Source organism: Arvicola amphibius, chromosome 6 (genome assembly GCF_903992535.2).
Source record: "Arvicola amphibius chromosome 6, mArvAmp1.2, whole genome shotgun sequence".
Taxonomy (NCBI): domain Eukaryota; kingdom Metazoa; phylum Chordata; class Mammalia; order Rodentia; family Cricetidae; genus Arvicola; species Arvicola amphibius.
Genome location: NC_052052.2, coordinates 84,393,915 through 84,412,122, shown reverse-complemented (window position 1 = coordinate 84,412,122; position 18,208 = coordinate 84,393,915). Strand labels below are relative to the sequence as shown.

General features: G+C 42.5%; 1 protein-coding gene across 1 annotated transcript in view; it reads left to right on the top strand.

The window, feature by feature from the left end:
• Snx30 (sorting nexin family member 30) overlaps positions 1–18,208 on the top strand; it is a 104,495-nt gene that overhangs the window by 60,638 nt on the left and 25,649 nt on the right. Inside the window, 2 exon segments of the mRNA XM_038333160.2 lie at positions 4,180–4,290; positions 15,852–16,010. Of these exon segments, the coding sequence (XP_038189088.1) occupies positions 4,180–4,290; positions 15,852–16,010 (270 nt within the window).

Here is an 18,208-nt window from a genome sequence, read left to right as displayed (position 1 = left end):
AATCTAAATCCCAGTGGATTTTCACATTGAGCTTTACAAAATTATTTTGAATTTTTAATTTAAGCATCAGTGCAAGTCACACGCCAGTATACTCTTTAAGAATAAAACTTGAAAAATAGTTTTTAAACCTTATATTAACATTTAATAAATATTACTTTATATGAAATAATACATTTTGGCATAAGTGATTTAAGGTTTTCACTAGAGAATACAGTTCAGACGTGAGTTTAAGTTAACAGAGTGTCTTCATTATCAACCAACTATTATACTGGGTGTTCAGGATCCTGGTGTGGCCCCGAGCCTTTCTCAGAGTGGGCTGGTAAGCACAACAACCATATCCTTTAAAGCACAAAAACCATATTTGGACATACTTCAGTGAGCAAGAATAGCTATCTAGAAGCAGAACTCCAGAATCCAAAAATAAAGATTAGTGCATTTAGAGACTTTCCAAGCTTAATGTACTAGGATTAGGTCTTTGTTTTAGGTTTACCAGGTGGGGCTGTCTACATGCTGTGTTTACACCTTCCTGGTACTCCACCATGGAGTCAGCTGTGCTGAGGTCTCATGGCCTACTAAAGTCTACTAGGCGCTGTTACAATAAGAATAAAAACATGAAAATATGTGGGGAAAGAGTGCAATTGAGAATTACATTCAAATATATGCCAAAACAATGTATTTATGAGAGTCTCTATTTTAAACACCGAGATGAACTTAAGAGCTGATCTGTGCTTGCCAGTGCATCTATATTACCAAACCTTTGTAGATATTGATAGTGTTCTACAAGTCATTATTATGAATGTGCTTTTAATAACGTTTAAGAAAATTAAAAAGTTGGTTTTGGCAGATCTTAACAATATAGTGTGAGCATAACTAAGAGTAGTACATTTTATAATGATTTAATTTTATTCTAATATGACTGGCCTTATATAAAATTTGAAGTTGGTCAGTTTCACTTAGTTGTTTGCTGTCTCTTTAATTAGAAAAAAATTTAATCCCATAGTATTACTCTTTTTTTTCCAAAAAAGTATAAAATATTTAACTTAAAAATTAATTTTACAAAGGTTTGTTTTGTTTTGTTTTTTGTTGTTATTTTTTTTAGATTTATTTTTTTTCTTTTTTTTCTTTTTTTTCTTTTTTTTGTCTTTTTTTTTTATTAATTTTCCCAAGCTCTTCCCATCGGAAGTATTACTCTTTTGTGATATGAAATGTAGTATTTTCTAGGACATCTTTCTAGTGGGTTTTGCTTTCTTGTTGGTGCCGGGGCTCAAACACAGGGCTTTGTATGGACTGGATAACGATTTTACCATAAATCTGTAACCCCTGCTTACTCAGGGCCTCTTACTCATCATTTCATTCACCTTTGTAGTTCTTTTTAACTTTCTTAGTTTTAAAGTGGAACTTTGACAGTGGCATGAATATAACCGCTCAGTGACACGCAGCTAATGTGCGGTGAGGCTGGAGCTTGAGCCCAGAGTCTGCTCCTTTAATAATTGTGCTATGCATCTCCTGTGAAGGCTAGTCTTCACTGTCAGTCCCAGTGGATTTGGAGCCACCGTGGGGGGACACTCTGCCCTAGAGAAAACTTCAGCTATAAGCAAAGAATCCCTTAACTTCCTGCCATGAGACAAGATCCCCTTCCTTTTTCCAGAACAATGGGGAAAGTGTGTTTCTTCCACCAGAGCCCAAGACACATGCTTGTCCTCAGCACACACCTCCTTACACACCCAGAACTCCTGCCCTACTCCAGTCTTCACCCCTGTCGACTTTTCCTTTATATCTTCTTGTCATTACCAGCTCCTTCGCTTTAGCCAGTTTCTCATCAGACGCCTCAGCACTCTAGAGTGTGAATGCTGCTAAGAGGTGTGGCTCAGGAGCTCGGGATCGTAAGTGGTGTCTGACTTAGTGACAAAGGCTCAGGGGGTTAATGTGAGTGGGAAATGAGGAGGAATATGTGAGTGTTGGTAGCTTGGCCGTTTACTTGGCAATAAGAAAGCATCAAGCGAGCAGTAAATACAAGAGAGCGCTTGAAAGAGATAAAAGCTGTGTGTGTCCACATGCATGCATGCGTGTGCATGAATGTGTGAGACCGAGCCTTGCTGACTTCAAACTTATGTCCAGGATTGCATGGAACTCATTCTTAATCATCCTGCCTCGGCCTCCTGAGTGCTGCAATTACAGATATGCATCACTGTGTCTGGTTTACATGTTTTTATTTTTGAGGATGAAGGAGAATTAAGAGCCAGATGGGCAAAAAGTGATGGCTTCCCAATAGTCAGGACACCTTTCCTCCAGGGCTGAGCTGTCCTACTGCAGCTCTGGGTAGCCTGGCTTCCCGATAGGATATCTCTGCAACACTACAGCTGTAACGCATTCCCCTACATTTTGTAGTTACCAAGTATTGATTTCACAAAGTAGGAATATTGCATAAATGGTGGTTTGTGGAGTTGGTTTGATGAGCATAAGAATCGTGGTCACTTTGTTCATGGAATGTTTAGGAAGGGAGAGGGAGAGACCTGTTTCCCTCATTACTACTGACAGGTGTTCTTCTGGGGTCTGGGTATTGGGAGGGATTTTGTAAGTGTTTCCCTCCAAGCTTGTAATGTTGGGGAAAATAAGATGCAGGACTCCATGTATTTCAGGAACCTGGCATGGGTGCTCCCTGTCACCAGGGTCACAGAGCACAGCATAGCCCTGTCAGTGGGATTCTGCCATGCTGTGCCTGAAGTCATCCATAGTTCCACTTCCTCTGGAAAGCCTCCTGATAACTCAGTAGTACCTTTGTGATATGTCTTCTCCAAGTCTTCCCACTCTGCATGCTTTGGCATGGTGAAGGTTCTGTCTCGTGGATACTTACAATGTGCGGGACTGGATGGGGAGCTGATGCAGCCCTTGAGGGCCAGCTCTCTCCCCTTCCAGCTCTGCTCAGGCCAAGAGGACAGCTTTTGGGAGAATGACATCATAATCTCAGAGCCAAAAGCTGTTCACGGTCTTGTTTGGTGGACAACTCTTCCTTAGGTATTTTAAAGATTTTTTTAGAAGTCTTGGATTAAAACAGACTTAGGGTCTGAAAGAATAAATTTGTAAAATGTGACATAGATAATTTTTATCTTGTACTTTATCTCATATTTGAGATCAGCAACTGCTGGTAACCACCCAGGGAGGAATGGTATATCTGAGAAGAAATAACAGTTAAAAAGTAAAAATTGTATTTTGGTGTAACTTAATTTTATTTAACATTGGTGTATTGTTAAGGGAATGTGATTGCATTTCTGAAAACTTTAAAAATTCATAGATCATCAACATTTTATGCAACACACTGGCATTTTTTCTAGATGTTTTCTAATTTAGATCTAAAATGCAGTTTGCTTTCAAGGTCATTGTTCTGGCAGAATGAAGCAAAATCCTTCTTTTTTTTTTTTTTTTTTTTTTTTTGTTCTGTTTCACTGTTAGCCTCCCAGCTTCACAGTGAGACTTTGTAGGTTGTCCTTGAACTCACAGAGTTCCTTGCCTCTACCTTGAGTGCTGGCAAAAGTCTTAGGATGTGCCTCCCACAGGAGCAGCCTTCTGTCGTCTCTACTTGATTATATCCCCCTCTGCCTTCAGCAAAGCTTGTCAGCATATGTAACAGAAGGTGGGGATAACATTCCTTTTCATGGGTTTGGATTCAGTTCAGCAGCAGTGTCTGAAATTGTATTATTCTGGGGGAAAACAACCAGCTCTCCCAGAGTTAAGCTGGAGGAAATGAATCAAATGTTGTAGACAATTCTGAAGAATTGCTGAGTTCCATTTCCTGAGGGTAGGAAAAAAAATCAAATCCAAACAAAAGACCTGATGTTTCCGTTCTAGGTCCTTCTGTTTGTCTATCCTTCCCGCCCCCCACTTATTGATCTTTTAAGACATAGTTTCTCTGTGTATCCTTGGCTGTCCTGAAAATAACTCTGTAGCTCCAGGCTGTCCTTGATCTGCCTGCCTCTGCCTCCTGAGTGCTTGAATGAAAGGCATGCACCACTATGCTGGGCTCCATCCTAGCTCCTTGACTTTGTAGCCTGCTGGGAAACTCTGCCTTTTGTCTAGTGAATGGGTGGAAGGAAGGAATACCTGATTTGGGTATTCTAAAAATGTATTTTTCGCCAGAATGCAATCCCACTCACATTTCCCCTTTTCTCTTCTTATTTGCAGAGTACTCGGGTGGAGTTTGACTTGCCAGAATATTCTGTTCGAAGAAGATACCAGGATTTTGACTGGTTGAGAAACAAACTGGAAGAATCCCAGCCCACTCATCTCATTCCCGTAGGTAGTGAGTCACTGCAGCTTGCTTCTCGCCTTCCCTGAGTTTTCTCCTAGAGGTGTTGCTCAGTTCTTTGCCTCTGCAATGATGGGTTCACTCTGATTTTATACTGAATCCGCCCACCGAGAGTGTGTGTAGGACAGAGGCCATGTGTCTCACAGTCTCAGTTTCTGATCTCTTTGCTAGTTTCTTAGCTAAGGTGGAATAGATTTTTACTTGTTTCCCATACTCCTTTCTGTTCAGCAATCTGTGTGTGTGTGTGTGTGTGTGTGTGTGTGTGTGTGTGTGTGTGTATACACTGGAAGTCAGAGTACAACTTTCAGGAGTTGGTTCTTGCTTCCCGCCTTGTTGATGTTCAGTCGCTCTTGTTTCTGTTGCTTCATGTACTCCCAGGAGTTGGTCCCTCCCATCTCAGCTGAAGCAATGCTGGGGTTGCAGATGTGTACCTGCTCACACTGCTCTTCACATCATTCCAGGGACTGAACTTGGCCTGTGAGCTCTGCAGCTAGCATTCACTTACTGAGCTTTCTCTTTGGTCTCTGTCTCCCCTGTCTCTGTCCCTCTCTCTTATGTGGTAATGAGGACTAAGTACTTGCTAGGATTCTGTTCTATACTGAGCTGGACCCCAGCCCCTTTTTTTTACTATTAGAGACAGGGTTTTACTAAGTAACCCAGGCTGGCCTTGAACTTGCAGCCAGCAACAGCCTGTTGAGTATCTGGGACTACAGGCATACAGCACCAGGCTCATAGTTCATTTTTTTCATATACAAGATCTTACCTTATTGCTCTAGTTGGCCCAGAACTCACTGTCTGGCCCAGGTTGGTCTCAAGCCTGTGGCAATCCTCCTGCCTCAGCTAAATCTTCCTGCCTGCCTAAAGCTACTCTGCCTGGCTCAGGTTTTCACTTACATTGTGACAGTTTTATTTTTTTATTATTAAAAGGGGAACACCCTAACTCTTTAAAAGATTGAAGTTTGATAGCTGTGTATTCTGGCTCACACCCATAGTCCTAGTGCTTAGGAGGTAGAGGGAGGGCTATGGCTGTGAGCTCAAGGCCATCTTGGGTTACAGAGTGAGTTCCTTCTGGTCTCGGCTTTAGTTAGCGACAGTGTCTGGAAAAACAAACAACAACAAAAACAAAAAGATTGAAGCTTCGAAGTAAGTCTCACCGAAACTGTTTTTCCCTCTTGGCAGATATTATTCTTGAGGTTTGGCTGCCTACCAAGAAGGTGAAGCTGACTGTAGCTGACGGGGCCAGGAATCTAGCACACCATTCCTTCACAACCACAGCTTTTTATTTACAACACGAACAGGAAAACCCTTGCCTCTGTGTGTGTTGCAGCATAGTATGGATGCAGCACTCACAACTTCCTGCTTTTCTACAGCTGAGAACTAAAACTTTAAAGACTGAGTAGTTAACATATGTATTAAGTGGTTTACCATCACCTTTAAGTTGAGACTATTACTATTTGGTCCCCTGTTTTCTTTGGGGGCTTTAGGAAAAGTTTGGAGCATAAAAATCTCCAGAGGCCAATTTGTCATTCAGCAAGACCTTGTTTGAGTCGTGGCCGGGGTTGCTCAGCTTCCCCGTTGCTGCCGCACCCTCCACCGGCCTTTGCCCACCATGGTTGGGTGAGGCGATACGTGCTGTGAACACTGACTGTTTTTAGAGTTTTGAGGTGATTCATGCGGCTAGCACTGGGCTAGAAGTGAGGGGGCCCTTAGTCTGCATCCCCCAGGCTTCTCTTTTGTTACTTCAAGTCCTGTCTCTTCTTTCAAGCCTGTGGCTTTTCTTTGCTCCCTTCCAGTTTCTTTTTTTTTATTATTTATTTATTTATTTATTTATTATGTATACATTATTCTGTCTGTGTGTCTGCCTGCAGGCCAGAAGAGGGCATTAGCCCTCATTACAGATGGTTGTGAGCCACCATGTGGTTGCTGGGAATTGAACTCAGGACCTTTGGAAGAGCAGGCAATGCTCTTAACCTCTGAGCCATCTCTCCAGCCCCTCCCATCCAGTTTCTTAAGAATGTGCCTGAGAAAGATGCAGCCATTTTAGAGCTGTCAGAACAAGTCCTTAAAGTAGACTCCAACTTGGCCAAATGGGCAGCTAGTAGTGATTTTTTTTTTCCTGAAATAAAAACAAAAAGCAAAAATAAAACAAAAGAAACATATGCTTTTAATTTCAGAACAGTTTTAGGGTTATTTTGAAAATTGGAGAGCAGGTTCTTATTATTCAATACCCAGCTGCAGTATTTTACACAAATGTGAGATGCTTGCCTTCCAGGCCACCAGCCGGGCCCACATGTTACATCTCATGGGTTGTTTTTGCTGTGACAGTGTCTCAAGTTTTCTGGGTTTTTGACAGTTTGAGGGTTTTCTAGTGAGTTATTTCATAGACTCTTCAGTGGACACTTGTCTGAAGGCATTCTTTCTTATTCTTAGACCATGGAAGTGGAATGAGATGTTTTCAAGAAGAAAGTCACAGTGATAAACTGTTAATCCGGGTCACGTGACTTGAGAGGATGTTTGCAGGGAGTTTCTAGTCAGTCTCATTTTAAGACATTTTCCCAGTAGCCTGAGTCTTGCTTTCCTCTTGGCAGCTAGTGGCTCTTGTTTTTGTTTCTTTATTTCCTTGTGGTTTGGCACTTGAGCATCAGAAGCTCGAGAGTGCCACCTGCTGGTAAATTGTAGTGCTACTGGTCCATAGATCCTATGAGCACTGTGTCTCCAGCATTCCAGAAGGCTCCTCTGCCTGAGTAGCAATGGTGGGCAGGAGAGTGCTTGGGAGCAGGCAGGCAGAGACTTGAGTTTCTTCACAAGTTCTTAATATTTACCCGAAGTGAAGAGATTTAATTTAGGAAAGTATCTCTGGTTTAAATTGAGAAGTCAAATGAGAAGTGGGCATTTTGCAGTAGCCACAAATCATCTTACAGAAATTGTTGGGAGGCATTTCTGCACTCAAGCACAGTTGCGTGTTCTTCGCTAGACCTGATATATGACTTTGGTGGGAGCATTGGTGGGGGAGGGATTTTTTCCTTTTTTTTTTTTTTTCTTTTTTTTTTTTTTTTTTTTTTTCTTTTTTGGTTTTTCGAGACAGGGTTTCTCTGCAGCTTTTTTAGAGCCTGTCCTGGAACTAGCTCTTGTAGACCAGGCTGGCCTCGAACTCACAGAGATCCGCCTGCCTCTGCCTCCCGAGTGCTGGGATTAAAGGCGTGCGCCACCACCGCCCGGCGTGAGGGAGGGATTTTAAGATAAACAGGGGACCTCCACCCTGGGGAACTTAGGGTCAAATAAAGACTGAGCGGCTCGAGCATCGGCTCAGTGCTTAAGAGCGTTTGTTACTCTTGCAGAGCACCCCGGTTCTCAGCACCCCCATGGTGGCTCAACTGTCTACAACTCCAGTTCCAGGGAGTCCAACACTCTGTTCTGGTCTCCAGGCACCAGGCACGCATGTGGAACATAGACATACATGTAGGCAGCACACCTATACACATAAAAGTAAAATATTTTTAAAAGAAAGCTCATCTAAAATCTTAACAAAAGTGGAAACCAGGAAAACGTACAACATACTTACTGTTTAGATTTTTGCTATCTCCTTTAAGAAAGATTTTATTTTTATTTTTAGATTACTATTAGACTTATTCATTTTGTTTTGTGTGTGAGTGTTTTATCTGCATGTATGTATTATGTGTGTGCTTGGTGTCCAGCAGCTCAGAGAGGTTGTTGGGTCTCCGGGAACCAGAGCTGCAGATAGACGCCCGTGGACCATTGTGTGGATGCTGGGACGCTAGCGTCCACCCCTTTCAAGAGTGACAAGTGTACTTCACCACTGATTCATCTCTCCAGCTCCCTTATTTCTGTTTTTAATTATTTACATATGTATGTATGTGCCTGTGGAGGCCAGAAAGTGGAGTCAGATCCCTTGGAGCTCGAGTTGTGTGCTGCCTGGCATGGTGCTGGAAACTGAGCCTGGCTCCTCTGCAAGAGTCATATGCATATGAGTGCATCTCAGCCACCGAGCCTCTCCAGCCTCAGGCTGCCTCCATTTTAAAAAGTCTTACTGGAGCTGTATATGTACAATTCACTCATTTGAATTTACAGTCCCAGTGCTTTTCGTGTATTCGGGTTCGTGGAACAGCCAAAAAATAAAACCAGTGTTAGGCCCTTTCCACCTTCTCACCTGCCACCATCCTCTCCCTCCAGCTGGTGACCTCTTCTCTACCTCCTGTCCCTAGGTGGTTTGTATTCTTTCTTACCCTCTGCATGTTTTCAAGGTTCCCCACCTTGGAAACCAGTTAGCACTTCTTACTGTGTGTGAGCAGACGGCATTCTGGCTGCCTGTCCACCCTTGAATGGAATGCCATTTGTTTTCTCCTTTGGCTGTTATGTACAAACTGCTACGGGCACTGCGTATAAGTCTCCCTGTGGCCAAGTGTTTTTATATTTGGATATCTACCTCAGAGTATAATTGCTAAATTATATGTTATTCTGTATTTAACAATTTGAGGGGCTGCCAGGTATTTGACATGTGAGTTCCAGTTTCTCCACATCTTCACAAACAGTGATTATTAGTATCTGTCTTTAATAATAGCCATTCTAGTGGGTATGCGGTGGCATCATATTGTGATTTTAATTTGCATTTGCCTGAGAGCTGAGAGCATCCTTTGATGGTCTTGTTGGATATTTGAATGTCTTCTTGGAGAAAGGCCTGTTCAGATTCTTTTCCCATTTGGTTTCTTATAGATTTATTTTGTTTTTAATTGTGTTTGTGTGTCTGGGTATTATATGCATGTGAGTGCCAGTGCCCCTGGAGGCCAGAGGTGTGGATGTCCCTGGAGCTGGGCACTAGAGTCAAACTTGAGTTCTCCTAATAGCAGAACGTGCTCTTCACCTTCAGCCGTCTCTCTAGCCTCCTTTTGTCCCCTTAAAAAAATGAGTTGTTTTTCTGTTTTTGTGGAAAAGAGCTTTAGAATCTATTTGAATTGGTTTGGAAATATAGGGGAGAGTGGTCTTAGGGCATTTGTCAACCTATCTCTCTCCCCATCTTAAATCAGCTGTGGTTAAACATGTCTAAGAATGGCTGTGCTGTCTGCTTTAACTGCTCAGGTTAGGGGGCAGAGATAAAGCCATCTCTTTAAAGGACGAGAGATAAACTCTGGTTGAGTGCTTCCCAGAATGCATAGGGATGACCAAGTTCCATCTCCAGTTCCGCGTGGGTCACTGAAACCATAGAAGTTGTAGCCAGTTGAACAATGATTCCGGGAAAGCAGGCGGATGCTCAACTTGCTTCTCTCGTGAGCTGTAGTAGACCTGCTTTGTCACAAGTCTCTGTGACTTCAAACTCGGCATCCTTTGTGGGCTCTGATGGAAAAACCCAGTTTCCTGCTTCTTAGGCCCACCCTTTTCTTTTTCCTGAGGAGAATCTCAAGATAATTTATAAATGATTGACTTTCCTTTCAGTTCAGCCTTTTCTTCTTTATCATCACAAATCCTGACCTGCTTAAAGTATCCTGTCATTGTGTGTCTCCCCCATCCCGCCCTGTGGTTCTGGGGGTTGAACACAGAACCTCACACATGCTGAGCTTGCTTTCTCACCACCCAATGGCATCCTAAACCCTTAGTTGTACATACATCACTGACAGATACCTGGCGGGAGGGTGCCTTTTGGCTTACAGTTTTAAACCTTGGTTGGTTGGATCCATTCCTTTGAGCCTGAGGGATGGCAGTGCATCACACATTGGGAGCGTGTGGCTGAAGCTGCTCACCTCATAGCAGCCAGGGAGCAGAGCGGGGACAGGAAAGGACCAGAGCCAGGACAGAACCCCCATAGACATGCACCCCCCCCCCAGTAGCCTGTTTCATCCAGCCACTCGCCAACTCTTAGTTTCTGTCCCTTTTCCCAATTAGCACTGCCACCTGGGACCAAGCTTTTCACATGTGAGTCTGTAGGAAACATTTGAGATTCAAAACCTAACAGAGCCCTTTGAGGTTTTGTGGAATTATGACAGTTTTTTTTTTCTTTCTTTCTATGTTGCTTTGTTCCTCTGGAATTTTTAAAGCAGAAGGAAGTAATCAGTTGCATGTGCTGGGAGTTGAATGAGTGTAGAGTGTGAGGCCGTCTGATGAGTGTAGAATGTGAGGGAGGCCGTCTTCTTTTTGCCCTGTAATGGAGACACCAGAAAGTCTTGAGTTGACTTCAAACTCGGCATCCTTTGTGGGCTCTGATGTAAAAACCCACACTGTTTTTTTGTAAATCACATAACTGATGTACATTAAATCTTGTACATTTTACAGGTAGACAGTGTCATGAGTATGTCACCACAGTCAAGACAGTAAACACATCCACCTCCTTCAGAAGTGTCTCTGTGTGTACGAACACTTAATACAATGTCTCCCATAACAAAATTTAAAATTATAGTATTTTTATTATTCTTAGAGAATTAAAATTACATCTCCTTTTGGTCTATTTTGTCTTTTTTTTCTTTCTTAGAAGTACTGGGGATCAAACCTAGGGCCTCATACTTTTGAGCTCTTTCAAAACACATGGGTAGGTGCACAATGCTGTCCACTGGAGATGATGCTCATCGTATATGTGAATTAAACAGCTCTCTATGTGTTCCTTTCCCACCCCCAGGCAACCACTACACTTTGCGTCTGTGTGTGCCACCACTTTGTTTACTGTGACTCGCTACACGGCAGACAGATGGCATGATTAGACAGGCATGTGTAGGGAGATGGTGTGCACACATCTATTAAACACTCTGGTGTTTAGTTTTCCCAGAGGAGGAAGGATGTGTTTGCTATGCAGCATTCTTCTCACTGGAGTTAATGAGAAGAATTTGTGTTGCAGCAACGTTTTCCCCAATTTGAAATGATAAAATGACTTCATTTTCTAGCCAATCACTGGTGTTTTTCTGTCGGCGTATTGGCTGCACATGAATTTACTGATGTTTTAATTATTGTCTACAGCACCACAGCCCCTCAGTCAGCAGTGGCCTGGTGGGGCTTCCAGTCCAATAGTCCTGGCTCCACTGTGGCTTCAGTGTGTAGGTTTAATTAACCTATACATTTAAGTTAATACAATAAAATTAATTTAATTTAATTCTATCATTCTATTTACCAATAAGACTCGGCAGTCAAAGGCTGGGGTTAAAAGCCTGCTAGCTCAGAGAGGCTGAGCAGCAACTAGTTGGTCTTACTTTTTGGCCAGAGACACCACAAAAAAAACATGTCTCTTCCCTCATCCCAGAAACAAGAGGAAGCTCAGACTCCAGTCCCTGCCCCTTCCTTCCTATGTGTATTCTCTATCCAAATTGCTGGATTCTCTATGGCCAATTTTGGTCAGCTAGTCACTGTCTCTACCCCCTGATTCTAGCTATAACTTTATTGGTATTTGAGCTATAACTTTATTGGGAGTGTTAGAGTGCCATCAAAATATCCCACAATAAGTCCCTCTTTTATATAAAACATTTGCACATGCATGTGTTATCTGCCATGTGTATGCAGATGCCCATGGAGGCCAGAAGAGGGCATTGGATCCCCTGGAGCTGGGGTTTCAGGCAGTTGTGAGATACTTGATGTGGGTGCTGGGAGCCAGACTCTTGCCCTCTTCAAGAGCAGCAAGTGTTCCTGACTGACAGGCCATCTCTTCAGCACCCCCACGCTTTATTTTGAAGTACTTTTAGCTTTAGGGAAGTTAATAGTAAAATATTGATTGAACTTGCCAAGTACCTTGAATTAAAATAGGGTTGGCAACTATTCTTCTTAATGGCATGATTTTTAATCTCGATGCTTCTTTGTTTGACAGTGAATCTTGCCTTGGAGTGGGGTTCTCTATCAAGTTGGTAAGGGTAGGAAGGGACAGGTTTCAGTGATGAAGTGGTGTGCAGTAAGTCTTTGTTGAATTCAGGGAAGAGGTCCGACTCTTGACAAGACGTTGGCACATCTATGATTGTGTTTAGATTCTTACTTAGAAATATACTTCTCTGTGGCATTGTACAGGAAACATGCTTTTATTTCAAATAACAGACTAGATTTAAGCAAAAACCATGTATAACATATAGCCCCAAGTCTCAGGGGTATAATGTCACTGTTTCAAAATTAAACTGTTACATTTCCAATGGATTATTGTAATAATTTGAAAGTAGGATTTTTTTGTAGATTCCAATATTTATCTGTACAAATATTTAGGGTGTTTATTTTTGAGATAGGGACCTGTTATGTAGTTCGCCCTGGCTGATATATCCCTGTATGGTCTCAGGTTTCTCTTGCCTTAGTCTTCTGAATGTTGTGATTACATATGTGTATCATCACATCCAAGTTCATTACATCCAAGTTCATTACATTTCCCAGGTAATTAAGCGGGTATCTTTTCAGGTGTTCCTTGGCTATTTGTAGGTTCTGGGAGAAATCGCCAATATCATTGGGCTTCATCATCATCCCATTTGCTCTTTTTTTAAAAAAAAAAAAAGACTGTGTTTTTAGATATTTTAAAACTCAAACACTTTATTTTATTGTATATAATCTTTGTACATGGTACTGTGGTACATAAGGATATTTTTCTACAGATACATGTCCACTAAGCATATCCACCTCTCCGCCTCCCATTAGCCCCTTTATTCCCCTATGCAACTTCATGCCATTTATGCATATGTGATTTTGCCCATGTATGTATAAAATCTAGGAGTCACATCTGTGGTTAGTTATCTCCAGTTGTAATTTGACATAACTCTTTTACAGCTGAAGACTCACTGTGTATGGCACAGTTTCTTCATCCATCCCTCCATTGCGGTCCCTAGCTTAGCCATTGTGAAGTGTCTGTGTGATACGCTGGCTTAGAGTCTCTCTGTCAGATACCAGTTGTATAACAAGGTTATTTAGGAGATCTACTTTCATTTTTTGTTCTTTTTTTTATTTTACAGATTTTATTCATGGGTGAAACAGTGATTAACTCTGAGTCAACAATAATGCAAGGATTTTGCATTAAGGAAAGAAATAAAAGTTCTTCCCCTTGGAGTCATTTAACTAAGAGCGAGCCCTGGTTTGAATTCTCTACTTCATGTTCCCTGTTTCTTCAGTCCTTTGTCGTATGATCTGAATCTGTGTCTGTCTGCAGGGTGTCTTTGTGAGTCTGTCCCTGTGTCTGGGTCTTCTGACTGTGTGTCTGTCAGTTGTATGAGCTGTGTGTCTGTGCTTAAACGAAGGGCTTCATTCTGTCTTTATTCAACAGCACATGAGAAAGAATGGGATACGTTATTGAAATATTTAACAGAGTTTTATAAGGGATTAAGCCACTGGCTCCAAACTAGTCACAAAACAAACAGTATTATAAATATTGTTTATCAATCAATATTCATGAATGTTGCTTTCAACCTTGGTAGTAGATTTTAGAAAGTTGCTTTCAATCTCTGTGTTTGCTGCTTTTCAGCATGCATTGTTCTGGGACAGGGGCATGGAAGATTTAAGATTACAGCTACAAACTGGGCAGTGATGGCACACGTCGTTAATCCTAGCACTCTGGGAGGCAGAGGCAGGCAAATGTCCCAGTTCTAGTCCATTCTGGTCTACAGAGTCAGTTCCAGGACAGCCAAGGCTACACAGAGAAATCCTGTCTCGAAAAAACAAAGAACAATAAAAACAGAAAGATTATAGCTGTGCTGTGCATTCGTTTAGATTGTAAATGGTGATCGCATGGGAAATCCAGGTAGGTAAGGATGACTGTTCAGTTAAAGGCAGACTGAACAGTTTGAGTACACAGTAGGCTAGCTGTCGTGACTTAACATGACCTCAAGGTGTTTTATTATTAATTCTGGCTGTGTGGTCTAGCAAACACTAGTCTCTTAGAATACAAGAGATAATTTTTGGAATATTTCATTGCCACAGTTTTGTTCTTTGTTTTTGTCTTACTATAAAGACTTTGCTGGCCTGGAACCTCAAGAGATCCACCTGCCTCTACCTCCAGGAGTGTTGGGATTAAAGATATCTACTATCAAGGGAAGCCAATTTTTAGTTTACTGAGGGGACCCCCCCACACACACACACTGGTTTCCATAGTGAAGGACTTGGTTTATATTTCTACCAGCGGTAGGTAGATAAGGCTTCCCTTTGTCTACATTTTCACCAACATTTTTTTTTTGTCAGAACCCAGATATTTTTAAACTGCATAGCAGTCGCTTTTCCTCTGGGAGGCAGTAAGGTAGGCATATTTAGTCACTCATTTGAGCAAGCTACCAAGGAAATAAATAAAGCTCAAAGGTCCCTGGAAGAGCAACTAGTTTACATAGTTCAACAGTATTGGCTCAAAGATTTATGATGGGAAAATTTGAAATTTGAATGAGAGAAGTAGGGAAAGTTACATTTCGATCACAAACCTAAAAGGAAAATAAAGACTGTCTTAAACTGTATGAGTTTGCCCATTTCCTTATTTCTGCATTTGAACTGGGAACTGAATCTTAAGCTATTTTAATAAATTTTTGTGTGCTTGATGTTGTCTGCCCCATTCCTTAGTGTGTCTGTGTGTATGTGTATGCATATGTAGGTAGTGTAGGTTCATGTGTGTGTGTGTCTTGTGTATACAAGTGTGTATGGAGGCCAACCTTGGGTGTTGTTCCTCTGGCATTGTCTGCCCTTTCTTTTATTTTCATGTTCTTTATTTTATTTTGGACATGGAGTCTTCCACAGTCCAGGAGCTCACTGAATAGGCTGGGCAGTGAGGTGCCATCTCCCAGTCTCTGCAGCGTCATCATGAGTACTCACCATTATACCTGGCTCTTATTTTAAACACGGGCTCTGCGACTTGAACACAGACCCTTGTGCTTGCATAACAGGCGCTTTACTGACTAGGCTGTCTCCCCAGCCTTTGCTTTCTGGTCTTAGACTTTGTCTTCCATCTTTCTTTTTATAATATCTATGATCTATGCATATTTAAAGACAATCTACCTGTATTTTCTGGACAGATGTTGACTTCTTAATAGTTCAGGGGCTGTGCTATAGTGGTTTGTTCTGTGCATATCAAATTGACAGGATAGTTGGATTTGCTACATCTATGTTTCCCAAAAATCTTTGTGTTGATGATAATATAAAGTCTAACACTCAGAGAAAGCACACACCTTTATTCCCAGCACTAAGTAGGAAAAGGCAGGTGGATCTCTGAGTTCAAGACCAGGCTGGTCTACAGAGTGAGTTCCAGCACAGCCAAGACTACACAGAGAAACCCTGTGTTGGTGAGAAAAAGATCTAACAAACTAAGAACTACTATTCTCAGGCTAGAAATACAGTGCAGTTGGTAAAGGGCTTGGCATAAAATGATATGGGAGGATATACCTGTAATCTCAGTATGAAGTTGGAGTCCTGAGGAAGGAGTTCAAGGTCATCTTCAGATACAAAGTGAGTTTGAGACTATGCTGGACTACGTGAGATCCTACCTCAATAAAAAGAAAAGAAAAGAAAAAGGAAGAAAGACAAAAATAAGCAACAGCTTGGACAGATAGGCAGTAGATATTCATTAGCCTGGGGAGTTTTTCTTGCCACATCTTGACTGCTCCATTTCTCTCCATCTCAGCCGCTTCCTGAGAAGTTTGTGGTGAAAGGGGTCGTGGATCGTTTCTCAGAAGAGTTTGTGGAGACCAGAAGAAAAGCTTTGGATAAATTCCTAAAAAGGATTACAGATCACCCTGTGCTCTCTTTCAATGAACACTTCAATGTATTCCTCACTGCTAAGGTACGGGCAAAATTTTGTGTATTTGTCTGTAAATGATTATTATTGGGCTCCTTCTCAAACCACCGCTTTGCTCTTTCACGAACCACTTCCGTTAGTGGTACCCTGAGGTGGGCATCATAAGGTCCTCGACTTTGGGTGCCCATGGGATTAGCATGCTTTCTGTTTTAGAATCCAAGAGGAGGACAGGCTGCGGCGAACCCCCCTGCCCAGCAGGGAAGAACAACCACCGAGTCGAGGATTCTTCTCAAATCACGCTTTATTGGAGCCTCTTGGTTAAGGGGAGAGCTGGAAGCGAGGGGCCCAGAGCACTAAACGGCAGCCGCTTATATAGGGAGAGTGGACACGGGTCGTGCCTGCGGGAGGTTCTGTCTAGAGCCTTGCCTAATATGGAGTTGTTTACTCGGCGCTGCAGGGGCTCAGCGCCATCTTGTGATGGTGGCCGGCAAATCGGCTCCCTGCAACAGGCTGCCCCTTTGTCTTAGCAATAGAAGTCAGAATTTTTACTTGCCAAAAACAAAAGTGTCCTATAAATGCTTCTTGGCAGTGTCAGATGGTGAGGCTTACCAACAGTAGATACAAAAGCGAAAGGATACTGAGCATTTGGTAAGAGTGTTCTTCAGGGCTGGCAAGATGGTTCCATGGGTCAAGTATTGGCCACAGAAGCCTCAGGAGCCAAATCTTCTTTCCAGGACCCAAATAAGCATGGAGAGACCCAGCTCCACAGGGTTACCCTCTGACCTCTGCATGCCACCCACATACCAAAGTATACACACACACACACACACACACACACACACACACACACACATTATAAAAGTATTCTCCATAAGAGCCTGTTGTACACACAAAGGTCCAGGAATGTTAAACATGCAGAGGCTTCTTCTCAATGGAAGAATTACTTGTTTTCCACCCAGAAGGCTGAGCGTGGACACTGCTAACGACCTGGTGACTGTTTACTGTCTGTGGAGGCAGATCTCACCTGTCTTAGGCTTCTGTCGCTGTGAACAGGCACCATGGCAACAGCAACTCTTATAAATGAAAACATTTAATTGGGGGTAGCTCACTTACAGTTTCAGGGGTTCAGTCCAGATGGGGAGCATGGTGGCATGCAGGCAGACATAGTGATGGAGCTGAGAGTCCCATATGTTGCAGGCAACAGGAAGTTGATTGAGATATTGGGTGGTATCTTGGGCATAGGAAATCCCAAAACCTGCCCCCACAATGACACACTTCCTCCAACAAGGCTGTATCCGCTCTAACAAAGCACACCTAATAGTACCTCTCCCTGTGAGATTATGGGGGCCAATTACATTCAAACTACCACACCTACCTTTTGCTATAAAGGCAGACCTCACCCAAATCACCCAAAATGTTTAACCCAGACGCTTCCCTCCCTAGAACATTATTTTTTGCTCTCAGTTAATAGAACCCATCCTTAGGGGAGATGTTACATGGACTTTATAGCCTCTGTGCTATCTTGGTCAGAGACCACAATAGATTCTAGGTCTTTTAGCTGTAGAGCCAGCCCTCATGGTCACATGTACTTGGCAAAGGAATTTCTATGTAGTCACATCTTAAGCTTTATTGTGGACCTGGAATCGGAATGATTGTTGCCTGGAAACTTTTTCCCAAACTGTACTGTGTTTTAAATATGCTGACAGTGAACTACCTGGCATCAGACTCCCCAGGTCTGATCCAGATTGACGAAGTTAATCTGAGCCGAGTTTTCTTTCTCACCTCTTCCCTGCCGTGATACCTTCAGCCCCCTCACGAGCCCTCTAAATAACTGTAGCTTCATTTCTCAGACAAGGGAACTGAAGTTCAGTGAGACTCAGCTTGTCCATTTGGCATCTCTAGGACATGAAACTGGGTCCTGTGGCTGGCTCTTAAGGCCTGATTCCCATCTGTACCACAAGGCCTGGCCATTGCTTGCTGACAGCAATGTTCTTCTGAGGTGTGTTTTCCAATCATTTGCCAAAAAAGCAGTTGTTTCCAGCCCGTTGCTGGAGACTGTTCAAGCTCAAGTTGCTTGTTCAACTGGCCTTATGCTTTGCTTGCTGTTGGCAGACCTGACCTGAAGTCTAAGGCTTCACTCTTACTGGGCAGAAATGTGTCACATGCTCAGACTCTCCCTAGCCAACCCATTCAGCTTCAGATTCCTGCATTCACGCCATATATAGAACGCTCTAATGACAAGG